General features: G+C 39.4%; 1 protein-coding gene across 6 annotated transcripts in view; it reads right to left on the bottom strand.

Moving 5' to 3' along the window:
* Positions 1 to 17,400, bottom strand: part of LOC306883675 (protocadherin alpha-C2-like) — a gene marked incomplete at its 5' end in the record, with an annotated part of 145,195 nt that overhangs the window by 59,597 nt on the left and 68,198 nt on the right. The window contains one exon of one of the 6 annotated variants that reach the window (XM_079439060.1): positions 7,184 to 9,562. The exons of 3 other annotated variants lie outside the window; for them this stretch is intronic. In XM_079439060.1, the coding sequence (XP_079295186.1) occupies positions 7,184 to 9,562 (2,379 nt within the window). Of the gene's footprint in view, positions 1 to 315; positions 2,731 to 3,786; positions 6,169 to 7,183; positions 9,563 to 17,400 lie in introns of those variants that run through there. 2 more of the 6 variants (XM_079439059.1, XM_079439058.1) reach the window with 2 other exon arrangements.

The raw sequence follows: 17,400 nt of genomic DNA, 5'->3' as shown, positions 1-17,400 counted from the left end.
GGGAATGTAAATGAAAATCAAAGACCAACAAGTCACCTAGTAATTGCCAACAATTTAACAGACGTTTTAAATGTCTTTTGACATCAGCGTTTTCAGCACCATGGACAATGCGTCAGTGCAAATGACGAAAAAAAATAATTTTAAACCTATAAGCAATAGAAATAATTTAAGGAAAAAAGTGCAATGGTTCATAATTATTTTCCCCCAAGTATATATATTTATACAGAAAGAAGAATGCAAGAAAACGAAACAGCAGCTCTAAAACACAGCAAACAAAATAATATTTTTAGCTCGCTTTTTATTGTAACCTCTTACCTTTTCTTTATTAGGAAGTGTTTGCGTTCCGGTAAAAGTATCTCCTCCATTAATACTGATTAGTTCTCCATCAACAGGCGGAAATGGCGCAGGGAAAACCACTACGTCACTCTTCAGTGTGTCGGAGTTAAAACACACGTCATACTGCTGAGTAGATTTGGAGTAAGACCAACTCCCGTCAGGGTGAGTGGTGATCATCGGGGCGCCGTACCTGCCCAAACTGCTGTCTGTCCTGTGGCATTTTACAGCTATCAAACTGATGAGGCTCAGGAAGAAGATGACAGACACGCACACAATGGCGATCAGCAAATACAGATTTAAATCCGAGAAACTCTCCTCCTTTATCGGCGCGTGTCTGAATGGAGTCTTGACGTCACCTGCGCTTTCAACAACCACAACATCAATAGACACAGTCGCTGACAGTGAGGGCTCTCCGTTATCACAAACCAAAATGACCAGCGGGTGAGTTTTCAGGTCATTGTCACTCATTCTCCTCTTAGTCCTGATCTCCCCGCTGCTGGTTCCGATTCGGAAGAGATTGTTTGCTTTGGGTTCAGAGATGTGGTAAGACAGCAGCGCATTGTACCCAGAATCTGCATCTACAGCCCTGATCTTGGCCACAAAGTAGCCCGCATCAGCAGAATAGGGAATGTTCTCTGTGTTAACGGAACCGAGCTCGGAATAGGGCGCGAGAATCCCGGGACTGTTGTCATTCTCATCCAGGATAAAAACATTGACAGTCACGTTACTGCTGAGCGGAGGAACACCAGAGTCTGTGGCTTGAACTTTGAACTCAAACGTTTTTGTCTCCTCGTGGTTAAACGACTGTAAGCTGTGTATATCTCCACTATCAGAGTTTATGTTGATCATGGATGTTACTGGGCCGCTTTTCGAGCTTTCTAGTAAAGAATATGTTATCCGAGCATTATCACCTACATCAGGATCAAAAGCAGATACTGTATGAATAACAGCTCCAATCTGACTGTTCTCTTTCACATAAACATTAATGACGGGCTCTGGAAAGCGCGGTGCGTTGTCATTCACATCAGAAACATGTACAGTAATGACACTGGTGCTAGAGAGAGGCGGAGTCCCTTCATCAGTAGCTGTGATAGTCACGTTATACTCAGACGCGCGCTCCCTGTCCAGCGGAGCGTTAACCATTAACGAATATCTGTTTTTGTAAGTATTCTCTAAGATAAATTGCACCGAGTCCTTTATTTTGAGCTGCACAACACCATTTTTACCAGCGTCGCCATCTTTTACTGTGATTAATCCCACCATTGTACCTGGAGACGAATCCTCTCTCACTTCATTAACCAAAGACATTACGCTTATTTCTGGTACGTTATCATTTACGTCAATTACTTCGACTAAGACCTTACAATGTGATGCTCGTGGATTTGGACCTTTATCCTCGGCCTGAATACGAATCTCAATTGCAGCAGTTTCTTCATAATCTATAGGACCCTTTATGGTAATCTCACCAGTAACTGGACTGATAGAGAAAGCATTTACACTGTTATCATTATCATGATTTATAAAGGAGTATATGACTTCACCATTCAGACCCTCGTCTGCATCTTTTGCGTTCACTGTGATCACGGAAGCACCAGGCGGTGAATTTTCTGGTATCCGCACTTTATAAAGTGGCTTGTCGAACACAGGAATATTGTCATTCACATCTACTACATTAACTATTATCAGTGTCGTACCAGATTTCGGAGGTTTTCCTCCGTCTACAGCGGTCAGTGTGAGCTGGATTGCAGGCTGTTTCTCTCGATCTAAAGCTTTCTGCAGCACTAATTCAGCAGATAGACTCTGATCTCCTCCGCTTTGCACATCCAAAGAAAAGTGCTCATTCGGACTCAGTTTATAGCTTTTTATCGAATTAACTCCAACATCGAGATCGAATGCACTTGGTAATGTAAATCTCTCTCCAGGATATGTCTGTTCAGAAATATTAAGATACAATTTTGAGCTGCGAAATGTCGGTGCATTGTCGTTAACATCTAAAATATTTACCTCGAATCTGTATATGTTCATCGGCGCACTAACAATGGCCTCCAGCTCTAAAGCGCATTTAGAGGTCCTACCGCACAGCTCCTCTCGGTCTATTCTCTCTCTAACAAAGAGAATCCCATTCTTCGAATGTAAATCAAAGTATCTTTTGTTTGAACCTGTGACGATCTGAAATCCTCTCCTCTCAAGGTCTTGTACATTCAAGTTTAGATCCTTTGCTAAATTTCCTACCGTGGTCCCGCTGTTCACCTCCTCCGACACAGAATACACAATCTGCCCGTTTGCATAATTCCAGTTATTAAAGAAAAACACAATAAAAATCCACTTAAAGCTCCAGCATCGATTTGTTACGTCCATATTTCCTCAGGTTAGTAAAACTTTAGGTTAAACAAAAAATATCAATCACATATTCCATAACAGGCTTACTGCCTTCGCAAAGACACCGAGATAGTAACTCCAAGGCGGCCCTGTCCTCTCGAACAAAGACCTCTGACGAGGCGAGGATCATGCCCAACGAAAGGAGGAGCTTATCAGAGACACAAGAAAACTTACATGGGTAGCCACTGACACCGTGCGGACAAACATGCTCAATACTTGAAAATACCCAGCATTTTCTGACATCAAACTTACAGAACATATTGAAAAGATAAGGTAGAAAACAATCCACCAGATATTGAGAAATATAAGACGCCGCACTGATCGCCATCAGATAAACTAAGATACTGTGAAAATATGTTAGGCCTATACAATGGATCAAATCTGAATAATAGCCCAAAAGAAGCATAACAATACAATACAATACAATGCATATTGTTAAGGAAAAGTATATTCTTAGTAAAAATGGCAATAATAAAAATAATAATAATAATAACCATTATAGCGCTCTTGAAATAACTTTCAACATCACGAAATAAATAGCAGATTCAGCTGTTCACGGTTTAAATAAATAAATTAAATTAAATAAATAAATAAAGGGCGGAATTATGCACTCAAGATAAATAATAATAATAATAATAATAATATGTAGTTGACAATATACACAATAAAACAAGTTCTAAAATCGAGCTTTCGGTTTATGAAGCCCATAATCTAAAACGTAATGCTAAATTCTATATAAAAACTACGAGCACGTTCTCATGAAAATGCGTATAAATAGTAAGCCAAATAAAAACAAAAACTCGTGGTATTGATATGCAAAAATGGACTTTGAAGTGAATATGATACGCATGTGTTTGGAGTGCATATAATAAGCAGTTTTCGAGTGCATATGATACGCATCTACCCCACAACCATATCCTACCCACTGCGTAGCATATACACGCCAAAGTCCATTTTTGCTTATCAATACCACGAGTTTTTGTTTTTATTTGCCGTACTCTATATAGGCACTTTCATGAGACCGGGTTGAAACTAAACACAATCATCTGCGCTTCAAGAAACGAGTCTTACCTTCTCTTTACTGGGAAGTGTTTGTGTTCTGGTAAACGTGTCTCCTCCATTAATACTGATCAGTTCTCCGTCAACAGGCGGAAATGGCGCAGGGAAAACCACCACGTCACTCTTCAGTGTGTCGGAGCTAAAACACACGTCATACTGCTGAGTAGATTTGGAGTAAGACCAGCTCCCATCAGGGTGAGTGGTGATCATCGGGGCACTGTACCTGCCCAAACTGCTGTCTGTCCTGTGGCATTTTACAGCTATCAAACTGATGAGACTCAGGAAGAAGATGACGGACACGCACACAATGGCGATCAGCAAATACAGATTTAAATCCGAGAAACTCTCCTCCTTTATCGGCGCGTGTCTGAATGGAGTCTTGACATCACCTGCGCTTTCAACAACCACAGCATCGATAGACACAGTCGCTGACAGTGAGGGCTCTCCGTTATCACAAACCAAAATGACCAGCGGGTGAGTTTTCAGGTCATTGTCACTCATTCTCCTCTTAGTCCTGATCTCCCCGCTGCTGGTTCCGATTCGGAACAGATTGTTTCCTTTGGGTTCAGAGATGTGGTAAGACAGCAGCGCATTGTACCCAGAATCTGCATCTACAGCCCTGATCTTGGCTACAAAGTAGCCCGCATCAGCAGAATAGGGAATGTTCTCTGTGTTAACGGAACCGAGCTCGGAATAGGGCGCGAGAATCCCGGGACTGTTGTCATTCTCATCCAGGATAAAAACATTGACAGTCACGTTACTGCTGAGCGGAGGAACACCAGAGTCTGTGGCCTGAACTTTGAACTCAAACGTTTTTATCTCCTCGTGGTTAAACGACTGTAAGCTGTGTATATCTCCACTATCAGAGTTTATGTTGATCATGGATGTTACTGGGCCGCTTTTCGAGCTTTCTAGTAAAGAATATGTTATCCGAGCATTATCACCTACATCAGGATCAAAAGCAGATACTGTATGAATAACAGCTCCAATCTGACTGTTCTCTTTCACATAAACATTAATGACGGGCTCTGGAAAGCGCGGCGCGTTGTCGTTCACATCAGAAACATGTACAGTAATGATACTGGTGCTAGAGAGAGGCGGAGTCCCTTCATCAGTAGCTGTGATAGTCAAGTTATACTCAGACGCGCGCTCTCTGTCTAGAGGTCCATCCACCACTAGAGAATAATAATTTTTGTAATTCGTCTCAAGTTTAAAAGGCACTTTGTTAGATACAAAGGAATTAACCATACCGTTTTTGCCGCCGTCCCTGTCAATCACTGACACGAGAGCGACAGCAGTGCCGATACTGGCGTCCTCTTTCACTGTACTGAGGAGAGACGTCACAGTTATCTCTGGCGCGTTGTCGTTAATATCCAGCACCTCCACCAGGACTTTGCAGTGCGTGGACATCGGAGGCTGTCCTTTATCACTGGCCTGTGCGCGGATCTCAAATGCATTGTTCTCCTCGAAATCTATATTGCCTATAACTGTGATAACACCATTATTCGGATCAATATCAAAAATCTGCAGGATTTTATTCTGATCTCTTTTAATTATAGAATAAACAATATCGCTATTAGTACCTTCATCCCGATCTGTAGCATTTAACGCCGCAATTGTCGTTCCGATGGGCACATTTTCAAAAACGGTTGTTTTATATAAGGGCTTACTAAAAACAGGAGTATTATCATTAATATCTAAAACTTTAACAATTATTGAAGATGTTCCTGTTTTAGAGGGTGTTCCTCCGTCTACAGCGGTCAATGTGAGTTGTATAACAGGCTGTTTCTCTCGATCTAAAGATTTCTGCAGCACTAACTCAGCAGACACACTCTGATCTCCTCCTTTGTGTAGAGCTAAAGAAAAATATTCGTTCGAGCTAAGCTTGTAAGAGTTTATTGAATTTTTTCCAACATCTGCGTCTGTAGCGTGATGGAGAGAGAACCTGACACCAGGCAGTGTGCTTTCCGCAATTTCTAGCGTTTGAGATTTCTCGCTAAAAGACGGAGAATTGTCGTTTACATCCAGAATATTAATTTCTATTTGATAAAGCTTCAGTGGATTGTTGATAACCGCTTCTACACTAAGAGTGCATTTAGGTGCTTTGGCACAAAGGTCTTCTCTGTCTATTCTTTCGCTTACATACAGAAATCCAGTTTTTAGATTTACCTCGAAATATTTTTTCTTGGATCCAGTGACAATCTGAAACATGCGCGACTCCAGTTCTTGAACATTAAGGTTTAGATCCTTAGCGATATTTCCCACTGATGTTCCCGGATTCACCTCCTCTGAAACAGAATAAGAGAGCTGCCCTGATACCGCGTCCCAACAACACTCTAAAACAGCGAGCACAATACAGGCCACAATAGATTTCCTTCTGTACAGCGAGAACATTATTACATCCAGTGAATCCCGTGCAATGCTCCACGAAATAACAGACGGTATTCCGAGTTCATCAATGCGAATAAAGAAATATTAGACAATATTCCATTATAGTGACGAGAAAACACGGGACCTTCGTACACTCTCTTATACATCCAGTGTCTCTGAAACAAAGCCCTGTGAAATCTCCTCCCCACTAAAACCGGGAGGGGCTTCCAGACCCGGTACACAGTTCGAGATTCAACGGACTATAGTGACACCACGCGGATTTATGAATAAATATCCATAAAACCCCTAAAAATACCACAAACAGATCATCATATCCGATTGCAGTTATTTGTCATTTTAGCAAGTACTGTAAGAAAATATTCTGATTTTTCGGTGTGTCCAATATATGTGAAGATATGGGAGCATTTTCATAATCAAAATAGAAATAATTTTGCATTTTAATGTATTCATCTTTCACATCAAGAGATACTTTTAAATGATTTTACCAGATTTCATTATGAGCAACTTGCTGTCCTTTAATATTCAATTTCCTTAGATTACTACAAGAATGAGTTTACATACCTAAATCATAAAACTAATACCTATAGTACTTTAAAATTAAGCGTATTACAATTACTCATCAGAATCGTTATCATTTCCCCATTGAAGCAAGTCAAAAAAATACAGATTATTTTCTAAAAAGATACAAATAAATAATGTTACAGTTAATATTAGATAAAGGGAAACAGGCGTATTATATTCATATAAAAAAGGCACTACTAGTTCAGAACCATGGACAGCTCCAAAGCACGAACATTCAGTTTTTAATATATCTCACTACATTTAGCGATTACTACAAGTTTTTCTGCTTAGGAAAAAATACTTAACCATTAAGCCACTTTTAAAATTTTTGTTAGAACTGAGTCTTTTTTTTTTCAACTAGAGCACAGGTAAACAATTAAGAGGAAACACTAGAAGTCGCATTAAGTGCCACAAAACGAAAACATTTTTTTTTTATGGAAATCCTACAGTATCTTACCTTTTCTTTACTGGGAAGTGTTTGTGTTCTGGTAAAAGTGTCTCCTCCATTAATACTGATCAGTTCTCCGTCAACAGGCGGAAATGGCGCAGGGAAAACCACAACGTCACTCTTCAGTGTGTCCGAGTTAAAACACACGTCATACTGCTGAGTAGATTTGGAGTAAGACCAGCTCCCATCAGGGTGAGCGGTGATCATCGGGGCGCTGTACCTGCCCAAACTGCTGTCTGTCCTGTGGCATTTTACAGCTATCAAACTGATGAGACTCAGGAAGAAGATGACGGACACGCACACAATGGCGATCAGCAAATACAGATTTAAATCCGAGAAACTCTCCTCCTTTATCGGCGCGTGTCTGAATGGAGTCTTGACGTCACCTGCGCTTTCAACAACCACAACATCAATAGACACAGTCGCTGACAGTGAGGGCTCTCCGTTATCACAAACCAAAATGACCAGCGGGTGAGTTTTCAGGTCATTGTCACTCATTCTCCTCTTAGTCCTGATCTCCCCGCTGCTGGTTCCGATTCGGAACAGATTGTTTCCTTTGGGTTCAGAGATGTGGTAAGACAGCAGCGCATTGTACCCAGAATCTGCATCTACAGCCCTGATCTTGGCCACAAAGTAGCTCGCATCAGCAGAATAGGGAATGTTCTCTGTGTTAACGGAGCCGAGCTCGGAATAGGGCGCGAGAATCCCGGGACTGTTGTCATTCCCATCCAGGATAAAAACATTGACAGTCACGTTACTGCTGAGCGGAGGAACACCAGAGTCTGTGGCCTGAACTTTGAACTCAAACGTTTTTATCTCCTCGTGGTTAAACGACTGTAAGCTGTGTATATCTCCACTATCAGAGTTTATGTTGATCATGGATGTTACTGGGCCGCTTTTCGAGCTTTCTAGTAAAGAATATGTTATCCGAGCATTATCACCTACATCAGGATCAAAAGCAGATACTGTATGAATAACAGCTCCAATCTGACTGTTCTCTTTCACATAAACATTAATGACGGGCTCTGGAAAGCGCGGCGCGTTGTCGTTCACATCAGAAACATGTACAGTAATGACACTGGTGCTAGAGAGAGGCGGAGTCCCTTCATCAGTAGCTGTGATAGTCACGTTATACTCAGACGCGCGCTCTCTGTCTAGAGGTCCATCCACCACTAGAGAATAATAATTTTTGTAATTCGTCTCAAGTTTAAAAGGCACTTTGTTAGATACAAAGGAATTAACCATACCGTTTTTGCCGCCGTCCCTGTCAATCACTGACACGAGAGCGACAGCAGTGCCGATACTGGCGTCCTCTTTCACTGTACTGAGGAGAGACGTCACAGTTATCTCTGGCGCGTTGTCGTTAATATCCAGCACCTCCACCAGGACTTTGCAGTGCGTGGACATCGGAGGCTGTCCTTTATCACTGGCCTGTGCGCGGATCTCAAATACCTTGTTCTCCTCGAAATCTATATTGCCTTTAACTGTGATAACACCATTATTCGGATCAATTTGAAAAATGTCTAAAATGTGATCTTGATCTGTCTCTCTAAGTGAGTAAACGATCTCACTATTTGTTCCCTCATCTCTGTCTGTTGCGTTTATAATTATTACAGTGGTACCAATTGACACGTTTTCAACAAGACTAGCTTTATACAAAGGGCGACTAAATTCAGGAGCGTTATCATTAATATCTAAAACTCTAATAATTATCTGAGACGTGCCTGATCTTGGTGGATTTCCTCCATCTCCAGCGGTAAGCGTGAGCTGGATAACAGGCTGTTTCTCTCGGTCTAACGCTTTTTGCAGAACTAGCTCGGCAGAGACACTCTCTCCTCCTTTGTGCACAGCTATAGAAAAATACTCATTTTGGCTTAATTTATATGTGCTCACAGTATTTTTTCCTACATCCGCATCAGACGCATAAGAAAGAGGAAATTTTACGCCTGGTGAAGTGTTCTCGGCGACGTCTAAATACTGAGTTTTAGCACTAAAAGATGGGGCATTGTCATTTACATCCAGAATATTAATTTCTATTTGATAAAGCTTCAGTGGATTGTTGATAACCGCTTCTACACTAAGAGTGCATTTAGGTGCTTTGGCACAAAGGTCTTCTCTGTCTATTCTTTCGCTTACATACAGAAATCCAGTTTTTAGATTTACCTCGAAATATTTTTTCTTGGATCCAGTGACAATCTGAAACATGCGCGACTCCAGTTCTTGAACATTAAGGTTTAGATCCTTAGCGATATTTCCCACTGATGTTCCCGGATTCACCTCCTCTGAAACAGAATAAGAGAGCTGCCCTGATACCGCGTCCCAACAACACTCTAAAACAGCGAGCACAATACAGGCCACAATAGATTTCCTTCTGTACAGCGAGAACATTATTACATACAGTGAATCCCGTGCAATGCTCCACGAAATAACAGACGGTATTCCGAGTTCATCAATGCGAATAAAGAAATATTAGACAATATTCCATTATAGCGACGAGAAAACACGGGACCTTCGTACACTCTCTTATAAATCCAGTCTCTCTGAACAAAGCCCTGTGAAATCTCCTCCCCACTAAAACCGGGAGGGGCTTCCAGACCCGGTACACAGTTCGAGATTCAACGGACTATAGTGACACCACGCGGATTTACGAATAAATATCCATAAAACCCCTAAAAATACCACAAACAGATCATCATATCCGATTGCAGTTATTTGTCATTTTAGCAAGTACTGTAAGAAAATATTTAGATTTTTCGGTGTGTCCAAATATGTGAAGATATGGGAGCATTTTCATAATCAAAATATAAATTAGTTTGCATTTGAATGTATTCATCTTTCACATCAAGAGATACTTTTAAATGATTTTACCAGATTTCATTATGAGCAACTTGCTGTCCTTTAATATTCAATTTCCTTAGATTACTACAAGAATGAGTTTACATACCTAAATCATAAAACTAATACCTATAGTACTTTAAAATTAAGCGTATTACAATTACTCATCAGAATCGTTATCATTTCCCCATTGAAGCAAGTTAAAAAAATACAGATTATTTTCTAAAAAGATACAAATAAATAATGTTACAGTTAATATTAGATAAAGGGAAACAGGCGTATTGTATTCATATCAAAAAGGCACTACTAGTTCAGAACCATGGACAGCTCCAAAGCACGAACATTCAGTTTTTAATATATCTCACTACATTTAGCGATTACTACAAGCCTTTCTGCTTAGGAAAAAATACTTAACCATTAAGCCACTTTTAACATTTTTGTTAGAACTGAGTCTTTTTTTTCAACTAGAGCACAGGTAAACAAGAGGAAACACTAGAAGTCGCATTAAGTGCCACAAAACGAAAACAAAAAAAAAAATTGAAATGGAAATCCTACAGTATCTTACCTTTTCTTTAGTAGGAAGTGTTTGTGTTCTGGTAAAAGTGTCTCCTCCATTAATACTGATTAGTTCTCCATCAACAGGCGGAAATGGCGCAGGGAAAACCACTACGTCACTCTTCAATGTGTCCGAGTTAAAACACACATCATACTGCTGAGCAGATTTGGAGTAAGACCAGCTCCCATCAGGGTGAGTGGTGATCATCGGGGCGCTGTACCTGCCCAAACTGCTGTCTGTCCTGTGGCATTTTACAGCTATCAAACTGATGAGACTCAGGAAGAAGATGACGGACACGCACACAATGGCGATCAGCAAATACAGATTTAAATCCGAGAAACTCTCCTCCTTTATCGGCGCGTGTCTGAATGGAGTCTTGACATCACCTGCGCTTTCAACAACCACAACATCAATAGACACAGTCGCTGACAGTGAGGGCTCTCCGTTATCACAAACCAAAATGACCAGCGGGTGAGTTTTCAGGTCATTGTCACTCATTCTCCTCTTAGTCCTGATCTCCCCGCTGCTGGTTCCGATTCGGAACAGATTGTTTCCTTTGGGTTCAGAGATGTGGTAAGACAGCAGCGCATTGTACCCAGAATCTGCATCTACAGCCCTGATCTTGGCCACAAAGTAGCCCGCATCAGCAGAATAGGGAATGTTCTCTGTGTTAACGGAACCGAGCTCGGAATAGGGCGCGAGAATCCCGGGACTGTTGTCATTCTCATCCAGGATAAAAACATTGACAGTCACGTTACTGCTGAGCGGAGGAACACCAGAGTCTGTGGCTTGAACTTTGAACTGAAACGTTTTTATTTCCTCATAGTTGAACGACTGCATGCTCTCGATCTCTCCTGTCAATGAGTTTATTTTAAGGAGCGCTGAAACAGGTGTACCAGTGACGGAGCTTTGTAGTAAAGAGTATGTTATATGTGCATTATCCATGATATCCGCGTCAGAGGCCGTCACTGTGGATATAATGGAGCCCACTTTGCTGTTTTCGCGCAGATATGCATAAACTACAGAATTTGGGAAGCGAGGCGCATTGTCATTCACATCAGAGACCTGAACTTGTATAACTTTAGCTCTGGACATAGGCGGTGACCCTTCGTCTTCAGCAATGACTGCAATGTTATACTCCGTGACGTTTTCCCGATCCAGCACGCCATCTAAAACCAATGAATAGTAGTTCTGAAAGGATGACTGTAATTTAAATGGATTGGAGCTGGCAAGGCGAACGCGCACTGCTCCGTTTTTACCCGAGTCTGGATCTGATACTGTCATTAGGGCAATTACTGTTCCCTTTCCCGCATTTTCCTCTACTGGGCTAATAAGTGATGTTATACTCACATCTGGAGGGTTATCATTAATGTCTAGCACCTCTATTAAAAGCTTAGTATGACCTGACATAGTCACTGGACCTTTATCGGTGGCTTGAACTCTGATTTCAAAAGCGGCGTTTTCCTCATAATCAATATCACCCTTAATTCTGACATCTCCACTTTGTGCGTCAATTTCAAACTTCTCCAAAATATGTTGGGGTGTTCGACTGATAAAGGAGTAAACTATCTCCGCATTCAATCCTTCATCTAGATCTCGAGCCTGCAGTCTGGTTACTGTGGTGCCAATTGGCGCGTGCTCGGCTATGGAAACTTTATATAAGGGTTTACTAAAAACTGGTGCGTTGTCATTTGTATCTATCACATTAACTTCGATCATTACGGTTCCAGTCCTGGCAGGCGATCCGCCATCAACCGCAGTCACTGTGAACACGAGTCGCGGAGTCTTCTCTCTGTCCAAAGCCTTCTGAAGCACTAACTCAGCGGAGATCGTCTTATCACTATGTGTTTGTACATCTAAAGTGAAATAATCATTAGATGTAAGTTTATATGTTTTTACTGAATTCACTCCAATGTCTGCGTCATGCGCGCTCTCCAGTGGAAAGCGCACACCGGGCGCGGTGCTTTCACTAACATTAATCACTACAGAACTCATAGGAAACACTGGAGAGTTGTCATTAATATCGAGAATGTTTATTCTTACCCGGTAGAGCTGTAGTGGACCGTCCACTATGGCTTCCAGATTAACGGAGCACGAGATTACGCCTGCGCATAGCTCCTCTCGATCGATCCTTTCGCTTACCTGCAAAGCGCCCGTCTCTATATTTACACTAAAATACTGCTTTTTAGAACCTGACACGATGCGAAAGCCTCTGGATTGCAGATCTTTTACCGAAAGGTTCATGTCTTTAGCTATATTACCGACTGTGGTTCCCTGTTTCACCTCCTCCGATACACTGTATGAGATCTGTCCGGTTACAGCCTTCAAAAAATGACAGGTCAAAGCAAATGAGAAGCAGGCTAGTAAATGCCTCTGTGTAGATATAAACATGTTTGCTTATTTTTTTTCTCCACAATAAGTCCGAAAATTGGCATCAAAAATGGATGAAAGAGATGGATGAAATTTCAGTTGAATAAAGGATCCGTTTCGGGCCATCAAAGACTAAAGAAAACAGCCAAAGATCAGTTTTCTATCCCCAGGACAAACCTATAGCGTCAATAAATTCAAAAGCATGGAAGTTTTGCATCCGTCAAAAATCCTCAAAGCCTGTCCAAATCCGCATACAATATTTCCCAAATGTCTAGATGGTTTTTCACATCTGAGCCCGACGTTCTATAGTGAAGAGGTTTAATACAAGAGATACATGAATGAGAGGGTGAGAGAATAAGAGAGAGCTAAGAGAGAGAGAGAGGGGGCTAGTCATGAGTAGGAGGAGGAGGAGAGACACGCCTTTAACACAGCTGGTGGAACAAGAGTGACACATAGTGGCCTCTACATTAACTGCAGTTTATGATTCACTGTAATAGCTGCAGGGGTGTAAAACACTTGAGCAATTGCACTGATATATAAGTATTAATTTGAAAAATTTGTACTTTATTCGGGTACTACTGAAACTAAATACATTTTCTCTTATTTTATATTACCAAGACAAAATCATTTGTTTTACTCTTTACAATTTCATGTAGACAACAATTTGTGGTCTGACAAATTGCACCCTATTTTTCATAACTTTTACCTACTACAGTCAAATAAATTTATGTGTAAAAATCTCACAATGGCCATGCATCCTTATAAAGACATTTTAATCAACACACTCTAAGTAAAACATTTATAACATTGCTGAACATAGTCTATGATCAGTCTATTGACAATTTTAAAATGTAAACTATAAAACAGCCACTGCTGAGTCAGAATTTTTATGTCAGGTTTCAGGATTTTCAGTTTAATATTTGAATTTCTAGAACCTTACATAAAACAAAATGTAATTAAATTAGACAAAAGTTTTGCAAGTAACTTGTGAAAAGCTGTCACTTGAGACACTCAGTCTCTTGATTTAATTTGTAAAGTCACGAAATAAAGAAATAAAAGTACTGTTTACAAATCAAATCAAATGTGGACATTTTAAAAGATAAGCAATTTTCTTGGATTTTGTAAACTTCTGGTATTCTGTATCATTCTCTGTTAAACATTAGCTGAAGAACTAATGGCAGGAATACATAAAAAAAAAAATGCCTGGTAAATCAATTAACCCTTTTAAAGCTGATGTGTGTATTTTCTGCAACCCAAATATCCCCAAACAGAATTACATGCATAAAAAAAATGTTCAAACAACCTTTGCCTACCACCTCATTATGCCTCCAGTTCTACTACCCCAACTCCAACAATTAATACAACATGATAAATAATATTTGCTCATTTTTAAAGAGAAAGCACTGCGGAGGAATCAGGTCTGATGACACTGCCTAATCAAACAGCAGTAACTACTGTATAGTAAACAACACAGGTTATTTCTTCTAGTATAAGGATAACATATTTAATAAACAAAATCATTATTATAATATTATAATTATTAAAATAATATATATTTTTTCTCTTCAGGGAGGTTTAATTATTACTAAAAAGGTTGGCTTTTACTCTCTCGCTGATGTATGATGCTAAGAATAAATATGAAATGTTACAATAAATAAATACATAATATTAATATTCATAATAAATAATAATATTTACAATAATAATAAAGTGTAATAGATACATATTAACTTAGTAATGAATAAGCTTACCTGTAGAGAAGAAACTCTGCCCTTATGAATAGTTGTCACCACACATTAAATTAGGATAGAAGAAAGTATTTCAAAAAAGAAAATATGCACTTCAGCTTTAAGTTACTAACTCATATAAATGGTTATTAATTGTCCTCTTCAAAGTCATTTAAATTGAAGGATAGAGTCTGTCAAACTGGTTAGACTTTCTGTAGAAAGTCCAAAAACAAACAAGCAAACAAAAATATATGTTTAAAAACCTCTGAACAGTGCAGAGAAAAATATTTGTTTTGTGTTGCAGTCAAACATCATTTGGATAGTAACGTCATAATATTAAAGAAAAAAGTATGATTGTCATTGTATTTAATAGCAAAATATAAAAGCAAGTGTCTGTATACTGCACAAGATTTATTTTTAAAGAATTAAACATGCACAATGAGTAAATGCATTAAGGTTAAACTAAGAATCAAACCACAGCATGTGTTGGAGCTGCATGATTTTAAAAGAACGCAAGCTGAAAGAAGCCTATCCACACCTCTCTCCCAAATGCCTTTTTTTTCACTTACAGTATGTAATCCTGCTTTTTTTTTCCCCACCACCGTACAAACTTATACATACACGTATAATTTTACAATACTGGAATCGTCACTATAGTTAACACACAAATAATCTTTTAATTTCTTTGTTTTTCCATATGAATGAGCCAATTTATAAACGAGTGTGCATGTAAGAGAAATAAATCATGTAAAAGTGGTGCATTCTTGCTAAATATTTCACTGCATGTTTCCTGAAGATGTGTGTGACCTAGACAGAGGGAGAGATAGAGAGAGATAAATAGAGATGGAATTTACGCTCATATTCTGTGTAATCCAGGGATTAGGTTCTGCTAGCAGCCTCCTATGCCCTATTTCTACTCCCTCAAAATGATTTCAAATATTAATAATCATAATCTCCTGCACTAGTAACAAAAAATATGAAGGCACATCACACAGAAATAGCAAGTTTTCTTAGACAAAACAGTAATATAGCAAATAAACAATAGCACCAGCCATCAAATGTTGCAGAATCTTTTCTCAGAACAAACTTCACTTTTCTTTATTTTATCAAATATTAAAAAGAAATAGATCAGAATAAGTTTGTTTGTAGTGAAAGTTGCACATTTTTATTTATTTACTTATGCTCAGATTAAATATAGTGGAAGACACTTATTACGGGGAAAAAAAGTAGGTAAAATTAAATAAGGTAAGGCTTCATCCTATACCTTTTTCAATATGTAAAATGACGTACAGTTATTATGGAACTGTGAACGAAGAGCAGAATAAAAAATCTTGATGATGATTAAACCAGGAGACAAAAATAAAGAGGAAAGCTTACAGTAACTATTTCTAACAATCAAACATGGTTCAGGCAACACAGCATAAACTGTAGGTGTACTGAGTTAATAGGTTCAATAACCGCTGTTTAATTTGCACTAAAATTAGCCTAGGATCAATTATCAGTGTTCAATAACAGAGCATTAAAACTGTGACGCTTGAACGTGCATGTGTAGAAACATTATTGAAATGAAGCATACTTAATGCATAATACAGAATTTGGTCATACTATGGTATATTCATTAACCAGAGGCTGAATCTGACCTTTCTGTGTCTGTGTGTGCATGCATGACAAAAAAATAATAATAAAAAATTGCCAGAGGAAGCATTGTGAACACCAGAGGGGGCGGTTGGATAGTGTGTGTGATATCATGACGGGTGGGGCTGTGACTAGATGTGTGTGACTGTGTGTGTGTGTGTGTGTGTGTGTGTGAGGAAGGATCTTTAATATCTAAATGTGGTAAAATGTAATCTGATTAATTATAGAAGACAGAAAGAGAGGATGGTGTGTAAACCAGCATATTTATCAGACAATCAGGATTTTGTAAAAGAAAAGGTTGGTATGGCTATATAGGCACATACATTATATGTACATATGTGCCTGGGAAAGAGAGAGAGGAGAAAGGGGGAGGGGGGGGGACATTATCAGGCAGCAGCCGAACCCATTCTGCAGAGTAGGCCTGTTGCCACGGAAACCGCATTACAGCAGGAGGGGGCTTTTTCCGACACCCCATTCTGCTTTAAGTGAGAGTGAGGCAGAGGGGCGATACTAGAGACAATTGATCAAATGAGCTATAAATCACAGTGTTTCATTACTATCTTATGAATATTAACATTAAAAGGGAGTCATTAATATGACAGACAGGATGAGGAAATTATAATGAGTCTCTTTGCATTTCTCTCTCTCACTCTCACACACATACACACACACACACACACACACACAATACGTTCTGGAGAGCAGGTCAGCTCAAGCAGTGATGTGTTGCTGCAGCAGCAGAGAGACACGGTCCTGCTGACTTCTGTCACCTCCCCCACAAACACGCTTCTGCTGCGAGCCAAAAACACTGCTAACACACCCTACTGCGCATTAAACATTCAACAGATTACAATACTGACAACAACACCTGACATTTGCGATATAAATATAATACAACAAAATAACACCCTACCAAAAAAAAAAAAAAAAAGATTAAGTATATCTTACAAGAAAATACAATTTCAGTCTTTCTGCTTCAAAATGCCATGTTTAATTATGGTTTCTTTGTCATTATTTGTGAAATTTACTAGCAATTTCTGAGTGAAAAAACCCAGCATGGAATCACAATTAACCCAGTTTATATTCCTGGTGCTAATGTGAAT

Source organism: Barbus barbus, assembly GCF_936440315.1.
Source record: "Barbus barbus genome assembly, chromosome: 17".
NCBI lineage: Eukaryota > Metazoa > Chordata > Actinopteri > Cypriniformes > Cyprinidae > Barbus > Barbus barbus.
Note: the sequence above shows the minus strand (reverse complement) of the source record. Positions and strands in the feature narration are given on the sequence as shown.